Source organism: Empidonax traillii, unplaced genomic scaffold (genome assembly GCF_003031625.1).
Source record: "Empidonax traillii isolate 1590-97213 ecotype Southwest subspecies unplaced genomic scaffold, ASM303162v1 scaffold821:size279169, whole genome shotgun sequence".
In the NCBI taxonomy this organism is placed as follows: domain Eukaryota; kingdom Metazoa; phylum Chordata; class Aves; order Passeriformes; family Tyrannidae; genus Empidonax; species Empidonax traillii.
In genome coordinates, this window is record NW_020956014.1 from 1 (window position 1) to 14,973 (window position 14,973).

General features: G+C 43.9%; 1 protein-coding gene across 1 annotated transcript; it reads left to right on the forward strand.

The window, feature by feature from the left end:
- Window positions 1–1,495: 1,495 nt before the first annotated feature.
- On the forward strand, window positions 1,496–14,750 carry DHRS7 (dehydrogenase/reductase 7; the record flags this gene model as incomplete). Its single annotated transcript, XM_027901917.1, has 6 exons — window positions 1,496–1,672; window positions 7,273–7,379; window positions 7,715–7,954; window positions 12,157–12,279; window positions 13,695–13,910; window positions 14,540–14,750. Coding segments are annotated over 6 exons (899 nt in total), but the record flags the coding sequence as incomplete, so codon positions are not given.
- Window positions 14,751–14,973: the final 223 nt, after the last annotated feature.

Here is a 14,973-nt window from a genome sequence, read left to right on the forward strand (position 1 = left end):
TTTGTTTGTTTGTTTGTTTTTAGAAACAAACAAAAAACCAAACCACAAAAGCTTGGTTTTATGAGGGATTTTTCTTTGTCTAAACTACAGTCAGCTTAGAAAAAGAGAAATAGTACTCACTGCCAGTCCCATGAACTCAAGCTGAGCTCTGACAGTCAGTCTTGAGTGCTCTCTGCTCTTGTCAAAAGGGTAGAAGGTTTTGGTGCTGATGTCTTTGTGGGGTTTTATGTCATTAAGACTCCAAAAGTAGAAGCTTGAAGCACAGTGTGACATAGAGAGAACCAGGAACTGAATCCCTGGATTAAGCAGGAAGTAAAAGCAGCATCAGCCACCAACTGCAGTGAAAAAGAAGTATTTTTGCTAAATTAAATGATGGGAAAGTTTCAGCTTGAAAAGCTGAAAAATGCTACTATGGCCCTTTTCAGAGTGGAACTGGCTTTAAGTCTCAGGAACTGCTTTTGGCTCTGCTGTTTGAATTACACCATGACATCTTATTGGTTGGCTAGATGTTGGAATACTCCACAAAGTTGAGAAACAGAGGGAAGAGCTCCTGTCAGCAGTGCTCTGAGTGAGTCAGATCCTCCCTGAGATTAATAGTCACTAAAAGTGATCTTGAAGAATCCAGAAAAGTGTCAGGCAATGGTACATTCTGAAAAGTGCTCTGAAATTAGTGATCCTCCTTCCTTAAACCATGTTTAGAATTAAACGGGTAATTTTCAGCCATCTGTCGCATTTGATGGTTTTGGATATATGTCTGGAAAGCTGAGCCTTTTCCCAGTACCCAGGTGTACCACAGAGTGGGAGTGACTGAGAACAAAAGGAAACAGGCCTATCAGCAAAGGAGTAAGAGGAGTAAGATGTTCTTATTTTTACTACAGGTTAAAAAAGCGTGTCAGGGCAGGAACTGTGACTGCACGGGGAACCTTGGGAACTCTGTGTACTGTGCTCTTGTCCAGTGCAGGAATTAACCTGCATCAGATACAAAACAAAAGTGAATTAACACCCATTCGGGTTTTTATGATCAGCTGTCTTTGTTCAGAGAATTTTATTCTGTCAGCAATTACTTAGGAACGTTATTGAAGTGAAACATTATTTGGAAAGGTTTGCTTAGACTTTTGTTTGAATTTGCAATACAGTAACTGTTTCCTGTCCCTTCCAAGAATTCTCTTCTCCCTTTTCCTCTGAAGCTCTGTTTGTTGAGGTTAGTGGAACTGTGTGGATGGCTTGCAGAAATGCAATCAGGTTTCTCCCATCAGGTAAATAATCTATGTTTATTCAGATTAGCCTTGGAACAAAGTTCAAATGGCAACAGGACAACTATGAACAATTTCACAACTGCACATGACTAAAAAATAAAGAAGTCAGGATTTTGTAATACCCCCCCCCCCAAAATGGAGCATATATCTTAAAAACAATACCAGATTTCTTAAAAACAGTATCAGATTGTACTCCTGCAGGGAGTTAGATGTTTATCCTGGCACTGGCAGTGTGTGAGCTGCTGTCTTGATTCCTTTGACAGAAAATGAACTGCGTGGCAAAGTTGTCTGGGTGACAGGAGCTTCAAGTGGAATCGGAGAAGAGCTGACTTACCAGCTGGCAAAGATAGGAGCCCTGCTTGCCATCTCTGCGAGAAGGGAGGATGAGCTGGAGAGAGTGAAAAAGAAATGCCTTCGTAAGTACAACTTAACCACTTCAGGCAAACAGCTCCACTCCTGCTGTGGTGGAATTGCCACGGAAACACTAACCCACATGTCACAGGAATAAATTTAATAATGAAAGTCAGCTTTATACAGAGCTTCCCTGTACCTTTGAAGCTGGTACTTGCTTTCTGTGAGTAAGAAAGCTTTGTGTAGACCTGCATGACAAGTTCCTTTAAAAGCCTCTGTTACCTAAAAATCTCCTTATCAACTGCAAGTGATCTTGTAAGATACTAGATTAAGAAATGTAATAAACACTGTTGGGAGTGGAGGAAACAATGTCGGGGGTATCATCCTGTAAAAGAACCAAACCATGTAGGTGAACACTGCTGAGAAATCTTCTTCCTTCAGGTTTGTGTGTGTTGCGAGGCAGAGCGACAACTGATTTTGCTCTTTGGAAAAAGCATGTTCTAAGAATTTGCAAGCAAGAGAATCTCCTGTAGGTCAAAAGGAAAAAAATGTGAAGTGGAATGTTTAACCATTCCATTATCTTTCATATGCCTGTGGAGTCAGTAGCCTGGTTTCATTCCTCCTGTTTCTCTTTCTCCCTCCTGTTTTCTATCTTGGCAGCGAGAGGGACATGCAGTCGATTCATGCTGATGGAGGTTTTGAACATGATTAATGTTACGCCTCTTCCAGGCTGTTTATCCTCTACAGCTCAGAGTGCAGTATTTCACAGGGAATCTGCTATCACCCTGGCAGTTCATTCCTAGTAATGTTGATAGAATGTCTGCAGCGTACTTGGAACGTGTGCTGAGAACACTGAAATGTTTCTCTTGGGTTAGCACCTAAGCATTTCTAGAAAGCTGAAAGCTGCAGTAGCCTACTCAGAAAATCTCTCAAGGAACTTTTAAAAATGCACAGCTCCTTAGTTTTATTTACTGCTGGTTCCAGAAAGCAGTTACTCAGAGGGTTACATTTATAAAGAAGAAGGGGACATGCAATGACAGGGTGGCAGTCGTGACAGAACCCCAGTGCCGTGTGACGCAATGCTGAGTGGTCAGGAGAAGTCTGGAACTGTTTGTTATCATTGCAAAACTGATAACACAAGATAGGCTGGCAGGAGCTCTAATCCTGGATAGGCATTTTCAGGAAATACTTGTATGAGAGGGTTACGTGTCAAGGGAATATTCAGAAATATTATTTCCATTCATGTGCACCAGGAGTAGAGACTTATCTGAGATGATTTCTGCTTCTGCCAACTTCTAAGTGACCCTGTGAATGTCTGAGCTGTGCTATGTATGAGCTTTAAAGTCCTGTGTAGCCCTGTGCTTTGCAAATATTTGCTGCTGAACTTTAACCTTTAACTAAAGGTCTGATTAGTAGGAATGTTGGAAACTCTTCAGTAACACAGAAACATAACAAGGGCATGAAGTGATAGAACAAGGGGAATGGCTTTAATCTGAGAGAGGACATGTTTAGGTTAGATCTTTGGAAGAAATTATTCCTTGTGAGGCCCTGGCGCAGGTTGCCCAGAGAAGCTGTGGCTGTCCCATCCCTGCAAGTGTTCAAGGCCAGGTTGGATGGGGCTCTGAGCGACCTGGGCTAGTGGAAGGTGTCCCTGCCCATGGCAGGGGGTGAAACTGGATTGTCTTCAAGGTACCTTCCAACCCAAACCATTCTCTGAGTCTATGATTCTATGACAGTTACTTCATGTTTTCTATAGCGCCTTCAAGTAGTGGAAGAGAGTAACTGAATACACTTCACTCTCATCCTTTGCTTCTCAAGACCACGTAAATCCAGCTACTGCCCCTTTCCTTGACCATCTCAGTGGTCCTATTCTACACTGTTTCCAGTGTATGTGTATTTGTTTTGAACTAGAGGGGTCCAAAACCAGACACAGTGCTTTAGATGCAGTCTGAGAATGCCGTGTAGAGGCTCTTAAAAATCACTTTCCCTCAGTCTGCTTTAGTTGGTGCAGCCCATTAGCATTTGTAATTGCCAGAAACAATGCTGATTTACACTCAGCTTGCTGTTGTCCTTCCATCAGAACCTCAGGTCTTGTTTGGGGAGCTGATCCGTAACCATCTGGATGTTGGCCTGCAGTACTGCCCAGCATTGTGCCGTCCCACATGTGAAGTTTGGCATTTGACTTTATTGAGCTCAGTGAAGTTTGTCAGACTCTTCTTAGAGCTTGTAAAGATGCCTCCCCATGGCAGTCTTGCTCTGCAGCAGAGCAGCTGCTCCTCTGAACTTGATGTTAACTGAAAATTTTCTCAAAACCTGTGTTTTCTGTCCCATCATCTGGCTCATTAATGACGATACTAAAATGTATCGATCAGGGAGGGATACCACAGCTGATCACAAAAAGCAGTTAGGTTGATCAGGCAGTAAATGGCCGTGCTGGATCCCTGCAGGCTTTTCTCACATACCTACTTCTCCTTCACGTCCTTGGAAATTGCTTTCAGGAGGAATTGCCACACAACTTTCCCGAGGGCTGAGGTTAAGCTGTGTGACACTTCCCTTTCTCCAGTCACTGGGGAGTTACTGCACTTACCAAGGACCTTCCAAAGATGAGTGACATCAGTTAGCTCTTGTGAATCTTGGATGTATATATTGCCCTGCTTATATGTGCAGTTTGTCCCTAATTTGTCTTCCTCTGACTCTGTTAGTATTTCTTTCCCCCAGAGTTTAGCCTCAGGAGTGTGGGAGACTTGAGAGGAGATCTTGCCGGGGAAGACTAAAGCAAAGAAGGCAATAAGTACCTGACGTTTTTCTGTGCCCTTCCTCACTTCCCCCTCACCATCCCTGCTCAGCTCTCTGTGTCTTTGGTTTCCTCTCTGTTGCCGCTGTGCCTGTGAAGCCTTTGCCACCTTTCACATTCCTCGCTAGTTTCAAACTCCACCTGGTTGTTGATCCTCCTGATTCCATCCCTGCATGAGTGGGCAGTGGGTCCATGTGATTCCTGGGTGGTTTGTCCCTGCTTCCACCTGCATGTTTTCTCTTTGCAGTTGAGTTCAAGACTGTTCTGCAAGATTTGAGTAGCGTGGGGTGGATTAGGAGTGAGCTGCAACATGTAATATCAATGTGAATTTGGCTGAGTTACGGGCCATAATTGGAGCTAATGGGCTGTGACATGCCTCCTGGAGAGGCTGTACACAGCAGCAACTGAACTAGATGTCAGAAACAAGCACATATATCTTGTTCAAAATTTAGTGACACCACCCTGTGATACAGGTTGATGCATTCTGCACTGTCTAAAAGCTGAGGGAGAGAGAGAAGGAAAGCTCTGTAAGAGCTATGCCAATAGCTGTTGAGTAATGCATATGCCAACTCAACACTTCATTGCACTTGTGCAGGAGGGAGAGAAAACAACTTGCATAACTTCTGTGGCTCCTGCAAGTGGCTCCTCTATTTCCCCCAGGCACTCTCTGCAACATGAGCTGAATTTTATCAGAAATGCTGGAGGCTGCTTTCTCTCAAAAGCCCTAAAAAGAATAAAAGCAAGTGGGATGTTTCTTGGCTTGACAAAGCTCAAATAGGATTTAAATATGGATAGGCCAAATGAGTGACAGGCAAGCTGTAGGTTCAAAAAGTGTGTGGTTATTTAGGTTGGGGAATGGACCCCAGGAGGTCACATTGATCAACCTCTGCTAAAAGCTCAACTTCTGTCTAATGGCATTACACAAGGAAGAAATAAAAGAAGAGGAAATGCTGGAAAACACCACACTGAGCAATAGTGTTTATCATGTTATGAGAAGCTGAGATCTCGGGTTCACATGTTTTGAAAAGAGTTGCTGATCTGAAACCTGAACGATGAACTCTCAACTGAGATCTCCCGCTTGGGACCAAGTGTTTTTCTGGGTGTCATAAGTATTCCCTAAAGCACATCAGTTTGGAATCAGGCAAAGAAAGGGCAGTGGAATGTTGGGGGTTATTAATAAAAGCAATGAAGAACATCATTCTGGCAGTGTATAACCTGGGACGTGCCTATGCCTTCAGCACGGGGCACAGTGCTGTGCCCAGCCAGAATAAAAATGGGATGAGTGAATGGGAGAAGTATTTTGGACAAAGAGCAACAGGAATGTTGGAAGTTTTGTGAAAGCTGTCTATGAGGAGTGCCTAGAGTAAGGATTCCTTGCCCTAGAAAAGAATTAAGGAGGCTGCTGAAGGGATACAGTTTGAGTGCTTTGGGGGTTGGAAATCAAGCTGGACTCTGGATTGCTCCAAAACAACATTTCTGGTTTGAAATTTCCTGATGTCAGAAGTTTCTCACATCTTATAAAAGAGCACTTCCTTCCTTATCAGCAGTCTTTCTCTGCTCTTTTCTTTCTCCTCTGTGCAGCTTTCATGGCTGGGTCGAGTGTCTGGCCTTGTTAATCCAAGGCAGGAACACTCCACACCCTGACAGGTTTCAGCCCTGCAAATCTGCTTGAGGCAGCGTGAGGTGGAGATGTGTCTCTGAGAGAGCAGCTTAAACTACATGGATTTTGCTGCTGTATTTCTGGAAGAAACTGAAGGGAAAATACACATGGAGGGGTTGGAGGGAGAAATAAATGGAGTTACTTGTAGTATTAAACCAGAGAGATGGGTTTGTTTTAACCAGTGGCTTAAGTACTAATGAACTTTGAACAGAGGCAACTGACGGATTTAAGTAACCTCTTTATTTCTACATCACTGTTAAGACAAAGTTTAACCTTCCTTGTGTATGAAGAAGTAATAATTAAAAAATCAAGGCCTGAGGCTCTCTGTAGAGTTCAGCTGCCTAAAGGGGAGCAGGTACACTTAGTTGTGGCTGGGAATTGATTTAGAAACAAAAATAGCACTATCAAACTAATATAAATAAAGTAAAAAATCATGCTATGTGCAGTTTAAAAAGGTGAAGTGACAAAGATCTTGTTTTTGTGAGTCATCTGTCCCGAAACCCCCGGGTAACAGATCAGCGCTCAAGAAATGTTTCCTGGGGAAAAGGTCGGTTGTTCTGAAGAGACAGTGGTAGAAGCACTCAGCGTGAGGGCTGGAGCTTGATGGCAGCTGACTTTTATTTCAGGAGATGGATATGTTAAAACTACCAGTTAAACAAAACCTTCCTGCTTCCTCCAATAATGCCCCAATAACCCAGCTCCTCTAGACTTTGCCTCATAGCTGCTCAGGTGTGTTATGTTGTGGTTTGGCTCTAAATTGTGCTAGTCCTGTTATCAGGAATAAACATGCTTGACCTGTTAACATCCAAGCAAAATGTCAGGGCTGCCAGCGTGCTGTGCTTCTGATTGGCTCAGAGGAAAACTTGGATGCACGTTACTCCCAACTGTTGCAATTTGTTTGGAGAATTGAGTTGTCTGTGTTGGGCTACACAAGCTTGTTTTGATAAGTCAAGCTTTTCATGTACAGAAGCATAATGATGAGAAAAGAAGGCCTTGGTAGGAAACAGGTTAAAAATGGATTCTCTGCAGAGATAAAAATGAAAGCAAAGCAAGCATTTTAAGCAAAGCAAGCATTTTATTTACAACTTGGTGTTACTGTTTCTTGTTGTCTTTTTTGTGAAAATGTGGTGTTTAAAAGCGTGTTACATTTCCCACAGTTGTTACATTAGCAGTCTCTCACTGGTTCCCATTCACTCCATGGTTATTTTCAGAGATCAGCAGCTTGAGTGACAAAGATATCCTTGTTCTGCGTCTTGACTTGACTGACAGATCTTCTCACGAAGCTGCAACCAACAGTGTTCTTAAGCATTTTGGCAAGGTAAGGGGTGCTTCTGGGCTTAAACTGCTTTTTCTTCTCTACCTCCTAGACCTGCATTTATGTTCTTATTCTACTTTTATTTTATTGTACGATAAATTCACCGGTGTCTACCTCTTTATTCAGTATCAGCATGAAACTTGCCAAAAAGTCCCTGAATTTTTATCCCTTCTGCTCCTTGCCTCTGGGTTTCAGCAGGCTTTGCAGAGATGCAAAAACGAACAAATAATCCCTGGGCATATGACCAAAAACTAATTTGGTGTCACTGAATTGCCTGAGGAAGCACGAGAACTAAAGGAAATATCTTATATTAATTTATCTTTGTATCTTTTCCCAAGATCGACGTTTTGGTCAACAATGGAGGACGCTCCCAGCGCTCCTTGTTTGTGGATACAAACCTGGATGTCTACAATGCCATCATAGAACTCAACTACCTGGGTACAATCTCTTTAACGAAGTATGTCCTGAATCACATGATCCAGAGGAAAAGAGGAAAGATTGTTACTGTGAGCAGTGTGATGGGTATCATGGGAGCTCCTCTTGCCACTGGCTACTGTGCCAGCAAGCACGCTCTGCAGGTGAGTTAAATTTTGCAAGTTAATTAAGTCTTGCTGTGCAATAGACCAGCGTCAGTGCTATGGCAGAGGACTTTATTCTGTGCAGAAAACTCAAAATCTCCCGTGAAATTAAACACAGCATCCTCAGGTATTGAAAGTCCTGAAATTAAATTGCTCTGAAATGCAAAATATCTCAGCTCCCAGTATAGATTTATTTTCTAACTAGAATTCAAAGTGCCATCTTAGTTGGTTCTAACCTCTACCTGGTTAAATTCCACTGTGAAACACAAGACCTTGGCCTCTGTCCCTCAGATGAGGGAATACCTAAGCAGCAGGATTATTCTGTATAGAAGTTCTCATCTTAACTCAGTGAAGGAGGAAGAGTCACTGGTGAGAGTTTTAAGACTACAGGAAATCTTTAGGACAGTAAAGGGAGAGCAGCGAGTGGGGAAGCAAACTACTCAGGGAAAGGAGAATTTCTGATCTGTCTGAGAACATCTGAGCAAATCTTCCCAGCGGTTCTGAATGTTGCTGTGGCGTGAAAAACTAGCAACTCACAGTGTCCTGTTTCTTGAAAGTAGCATCACTTGAGTAGAAAAACATAAAAGAGGAGCTCGGAAGAGTATCTGCCTGTATCATTGAGGAATCATTTGTTTAACTGGTAAATTTGTTGAGCCGTGTTTGTCTTTCACCACTGTTTGGCTTCCTGCTAATGTACATTTTGATGTCAGTAAAACAAACCTCAGCTGTGCTCAGTGGTGGCTTAAAAAACTGGCACCTTGGCCCTCCCTGCTGCCTTTAAGCACGTGAACAGAGTAAATAACTGCCTAATCTGGGGGATCAATATCTTTTTGATAATTTGACTAGCAACAACAGAAATGTAACAGGTGGCTGACACTGCAAAGCCACGTGAAGGAATGAAGGTGTAGATGATGGTGACAGGTCTCTGCCGGCAAGAAGTTTTCAGTTAGTGGTGGGGAGGGATCTGCAGCTCTTCCCTGGGAGTAGCAGTGCTGAAATTGCCCAGTAGAGGCCAACTCTTGGGTTAAGTCTAGTAGATTTAAATTAGAACAAAGCAGTGAGCAGAAGAGCCTGGATTCCCTTCGTGCTCCTTCATTTATTAAATGTTCTTTCGGTTGAATTATCTCTGGGCGTGGTGCGGTTGGGCTGAGCGTGGCTAATTAACTGCAGAGCACAAGGAATTCATGTGCTGCTTCAAAAATACCCGGAATTCTGAGTCTCATGTTAAGACTGAGAGTGTGGACAGAGCTTTAAAGAGATTGATTTCTAAAATTAATTAAAATGTGCTCTCTGAACTGCTTATATCTCCTTGGCTTTTCCCTCTGCTCAACAACCAGGCCAACCAGGCTCCAACCTCCTTTCTTGTTTTGCTCACAGTAGTTCTACAAATACAAATTGCAGGTGTTGAAACAGCATAGATTTCAAAAAGACTCTGTCTGAGGATCTCTCCTGGTCTGGAGCTAAGGCTAAGTGTGGGCAGGAAACCCCCAAAAACTAGGAAAAGCTTATTTTAAATATCGAACTTCACCAGAACATTTCAGGTAAGGGAAGTCTGCAAGAGTGGCAGCCCCTTCAGATAGCTCTGTAGCCCAGCTCTGATGGTGACCAAGAAGATATCACAGATATCACAGAATATTCTGAGTTGGAAGGGAGGGGAGGAAAAAAATAAGACAAGTGATGCTTTTCCTGTTGTGTTTTCTCGGCGTGTATCCACCTGTATTTTAAGATCTTGAAATGAAGGTTGCATTTTGGCCACCAGTTATTAAGTATGTGAGCCTGTCTGACTTGAATTCATCTGTTATGGCTTTTGGTTTGGTTTGGTTTTTATAATTCACACCTTGGAGCCCGTCACAGCTGACACCCTTCATGCTGCAATCTTAGTCATACCTTTTGGGAAAAAGTTCCTCCTTTTGCTGGTTTTGTTTTGGTGTTTCTGTTTTGTATTGTTTTTAGGGTTTTTTTGTTTGTTTTTGGTTTGGGGTTTTTGTTTTTATTTTTTTTCTAATTCTTTTAAATGGCAGTTGGAGGAGGAAGGAAGGAATTCTGCTTAGAATTAGAACTTCTTCTTGAAACAATCCCACTTTGATTCACACCAACTGGAATTCTTCATGACAGTGATCTAGTGATGAAATTATCCTTTATTTCAGTGCTGTGAAAGTGTGAGTTGAGTCCATGGGAGTCTGTATCTGACTGATGCAGTTTCTCTCTCGGTGAGATGATGCTCATGGAGATCCTGTGCCACTCACCCAGTTTTGATTCATCTAATTGGTGGCGTGTGGAGTGGATCAGAGTGGCCTTCAAAGTGTCCCTTCATCAGGAACTTGCCTAATAAGCCCATGGACTGCACTGAGCAGCAGAAACTCCTCTCTTTGTTCAATTCTTTGGTCATTAGTAGAATTTCTAAATGTTTCTGTCATAGGAGTCATTTCAGGCTTGTCTTCTTCAGCATCTTCTGGGATTTGTTCACCAAGCTGGAAAGGCCCAGAGGTGGCTGAGAGCAGCTCCTGTGTCTGTCAGGGCTCGGTGGAGACACTCAGGTTCTTCCTCTTGCACGGGAGTTCCTTTACTGCTCCCAAATCTGGGTCCGTCCCTGCCTGAATTCAAAGAAAAGAGAGCACTTCCTCTTCTTTCTTAGGAATTTAAAGCTTGTCTTCTGGGAGGAAGTGGAGGAATTTCATACCAGCTATCTTTGGATGTGAAAGATAAGTGCTGGAATTGGAGAGCGTGTACAAAGTGTACACAGAGCCTCCAGAGGGGACTGAGCACATGTGAGATTCTGGTTTTCACAGCCGTCTTGGGGCCACATCTGAAAGGTGCTCAGTGGGCTGGAGGAGGCTCCTGTCAGGGCAGGAGATAATCCAAGGGAGGGCCTGGCTTTTAATTAAAAAAAAAAAAAAAAAAAAAAAGGGGGGGGGGGGGGGGGGGAGGGGTGTGGCTGGTAGATTGCTGTGGTCCAGGAGCAGATTTCTGGGCACACAAGTGTCTTTAACATTAGAACTTAGTCCTCTCCGGGCTTTGCTACCCTGTTGTGAAGGTCTGACACCAGATCTGGGGCCTGCAGGTACTTATGACTTTAAATACACTGCAAAGCCTGTGGGCAATCCATAAACTGGAATTAGCCACCAGCAGCTGGGAAATTGGAGCTCGTGTTCTTGGTCAGAGTGGGCAAGAGCTCTTGTGGCTTGTCCCAGCTGGTGCTCCTGTGTCATCATAGGCTCGTATCTGACTGGTTTTAGCCCCGTGCTGCAACTCAGTGAGGAGCTCTGGGTCAGCCAGCCCTCTTCCCTGCAGCTGCAGGGGAGTACAAGTGATAACATTTTACTACAGTGGGAGTGTATCAGCCTTTGCTCACTCTCTGTCTCTGTTGTGACACAAAATTGCGAGTTGGAATTAAGACAGGGAACTGTTATTTACTAAGCAGGTCAAAGATAAGACATGAAGGGGTGTAGGCTAAATCAGCAGTGATTGACCAGTGCCCTCCTGAATTGCTCATGTTTCCCATAACAGTTGCCATGTAAATGTGAAAAGCTACAGAGATTCAGAAAACTTGTATCCTGTTAGTTTAAAGAAAAGTAAAACTTGCAGTTTTTGCAATTGCAATTTAACTTGGATACACTGATGTCCTGTTCCTCAGCTGAAATAAGATTTATATCTGTGTGGATGCAGATTTCAAACTTTGCAATGAATTCAGTGGTGCAGAATTAACCCTCTAAATTTATCAGGGTGCACCTTTGACTTGCTGTGCTGAAAAGTTTTTCTCTTATATAAAACCAGCCACTTACTTAGTAAAGCCACTTAATGGACAGAAACCATATAAAAACTTTAATCTCACCACAAAGAGCAATTCACCTAAAAAAGGTAATTTCCATGATATTGCAGTTCTTAGAATTGGTGGCATTTCCACTACTGTAGAGCAAAGCTTGTCCTCAGTACAGGGACAGCAGAATCTGGATGTAGTTTAGCAAAATTATTGTGTATTTGGGAAGCCAAGGATACACTGCACACTGGTTTGTACGTCAGTGTCTGTAATTGCTGATAAAATGTTAAATTAGCCGTTGAGTGTGGAAAGCCAAAACAAAGTAGTAGGAATTTTAGTGGAATACTGTTATTTTTACAGCATGAATTAGCATGAAAAGATGTAGTCAGTTAAGCCTTTCAGAGACATGGTAAAAGGAAGATTTCATGATATTCTTTTCTTCTAGGGATTTTTTAATTCCCTGCGGACTGAGCTGACCGACTACCCTGAGATCAGCATCATCAACATTTGCCCAGGGCCTGTGCAGTCCAAGATTATCCAAAATGTCTTCACAGAGAATCTTGCAAAGGTAAGAACTCACTTCTCTTGTTATAAATCCAACTTCTGCTGCAGGGCCAGTGATCCTTTCGTGGTTTTCTTCTCTTTTTCTCCTCCCAGCAAACACTGACCTCATCTTTTTAACTAAGAAGTGCTTTGAGTGGTACAGAACTGTCAAATCTGTATGATAAAAAAAAAAAAATATTGAGTTTGATAATTGTTATACCTTCTCTTTTTCCCAAGAGAGAACAACCCAAGTCTGGTAAAATTTCCTGTACAGCCACTGTGCTGCAGCTGTGGGGGAAAAGTCCAGGCTTTTCTGGACACAGCTGTGCCCGCAGAACACTGTCCTTGTGCACAGGTAGAGCTTTGTTTGCCCTGGTCACGCTGTGCCCTGGTGGGTGATGCTGCTGCTGGCACAGCCCCAGCTCAGCTGACGGGAGCTGCGCATTCCTTTCCTGTTAGGGATTGTTCCAGGAGGAAAAGCAAAACCTTCCAACTGCACAATGGTTTTTAATAAAGGCTGTCCTCACAAAGCAGCTGGCCAAAAATTGCCAGTGGGATACAACAAACTGTAATCTGCCCTAAATTCACTCAATCTGAAGCTCAGGATAACCCACCAGTGAGGGGGAGGGGCTCTCCCGTTGCTGAACCCAGTTCTGGGAGGATTTTTGGCTTGCAAAGCTTGATAATTGCGTGAAAGAAAAGATGTTCTCTTTGAGCAATGGGGGAAGCTTGCAAAACACATTCCTCAGATTTCAGCATGGCAGAAGACCAGGGAGGAAGAGCAAATCTAGACCAGAACTGCTTTTGCCCTGGGAAACAAGAACAGATTGCTAGAGCAGTGTGTTTGTGCTGCAGTGAAATGTGTGTAAATTCACAGGGGTGTTCACTAAGTGATACATGGGGACAAGACCTGGGGTAGATATCCCTGCTCCAAGGCAGCCTCCTGATTTTCCCTTGGCTGAGATTGCCCATGGAGGGAGAGTTGGCAGGAATATTTAAGTTAATGGGGACTGTGTCCTCATCAGCTAACTTGGTTACTGAGTAACTTGTAGCATGGAAGGGGGCAGAAAGCTGGGAATAGGGGTGTTCCCATTTCCCAGAGCTACAGGAATGGGGGTAACCTGTTCCAAGAATCTGTGTCACCATCAAGTAGAAGCTGTGCTGAAGCAGGGCAGAGCTTGCAGATCCATTTTATCTTTTTTTTTTTTTTTTTTTAACCTTTGACCCATCAATCAAGGCACTAATTAAAAGGGTGCTTTTAATTAAGCCAAAGGAAGGTGGGTTCCCACAGTGAACAGCAGCCTCAGTCTCTGCCTTACTGGCTGGATTTTAGCTGTGGGGAGGCTGTGAGGAGGGAGGATGCCTGGCACATAGAGCTTATGTGCTCCATCCCTCCCTGGGATCCAGCTCTAACCCCTGCTCACCCTCTGTCCCGCCCAGTCCATAGAGAACAGCGGGGACCAGTCCCACAAGATGCCCACGGACCGCTGTGCCCGGCTCACCCTGGTGAGCACGGCCAACGACCTGAAGGAGGCCTGGATCAGCGACCACCCCTACCTGGCCGTCTGCTACCTGTGGCAGTACGCGCCCACCTGGGCCTGGTGGCTCATGAACAGGATGGGCAAGAGGAGGATACAGAACTTCAAGAGTGGAGTGGTAAGTGCTGGCTGACTCATTTTTCCTGTGCTCAGTTCTGTAGCAGCTGATGCCCGGCCAGAGTCCATCCCTGCATCATGTTAGTGCAGAGTTAAACAGTGTGGTCGCAGCACAGCAAAGTCAGCACGTCTTGCAGTGCCCCAGGCCTTGCTCTGACCTCCATCCCACGGGCTGCGAGTTCAGGACTCCCTGTTAACGCACAGTTATACGTCACTGGCATGAATCACTTAATGCAGGACTGTGGAAAACATCTCCCTTGGTCGTGTCTAGTTTTTGTACCAGGCACGTAACCTGAGCACCTCCCAGGAGGGTGTTACACGGTGCTGTTGTCTGTCGGGGCTCTTCACACACACCGGCAGCCCCGGGGACAGACCTGCTGCCTTCTGTCCCTGCAGCACTGCTCGGTAGATGCTGTTTATTATTGCTGTTTTTTTTTGAACTTGGCACAAAAAAAACCCCCACATTAAAAGTACTCCAAAAGCAGGAAATGCAAAAATGAAGCCTCCTGCTTCCACACTGTAACCGCCCCCCATCACAAGCTCTTCCAAAGAAAAAACACCGCGAGTGAAGAACTTCAACGCAGCAGAAAGTGGGGGGTGAAATACTGATTTAATGTCCTCTCCCCCCAGGATGCCGATGCCTCTTACTCAAGAAAGAAGAAATAAGGATGAGATTGTACAAAATCATGCTGTTCTTGTGCTAAGGCTGAGAAACTTTTCGTACTGCGTGACTGCAGCAACAGCTTTTTTTTTTTATCTGTTATATCTTTATCATCCTGTATCTTGACAAATCTATCAAGCTGACGAGACACTTGACTAAATAAAAATCTCTTTCTAAACACACCTGTTTCATGTTAAAATTCCCACAGGCTGAATTTTTAAGCTTACAAGCACTGAGACACAGGAGAGGCTGGGCTTCTGTGGTGCTGTTTGTCAATTGCTATGACACTGGCAAACACTTGGTGAGCAGCCTAAAAATTATATACCCCAGGATCCTGTTTCCCTCACTTTTATTCCTAATTCCTATTGAGAAAAACCAGCCCTCAAGTAGAAGGTTGCTGGAG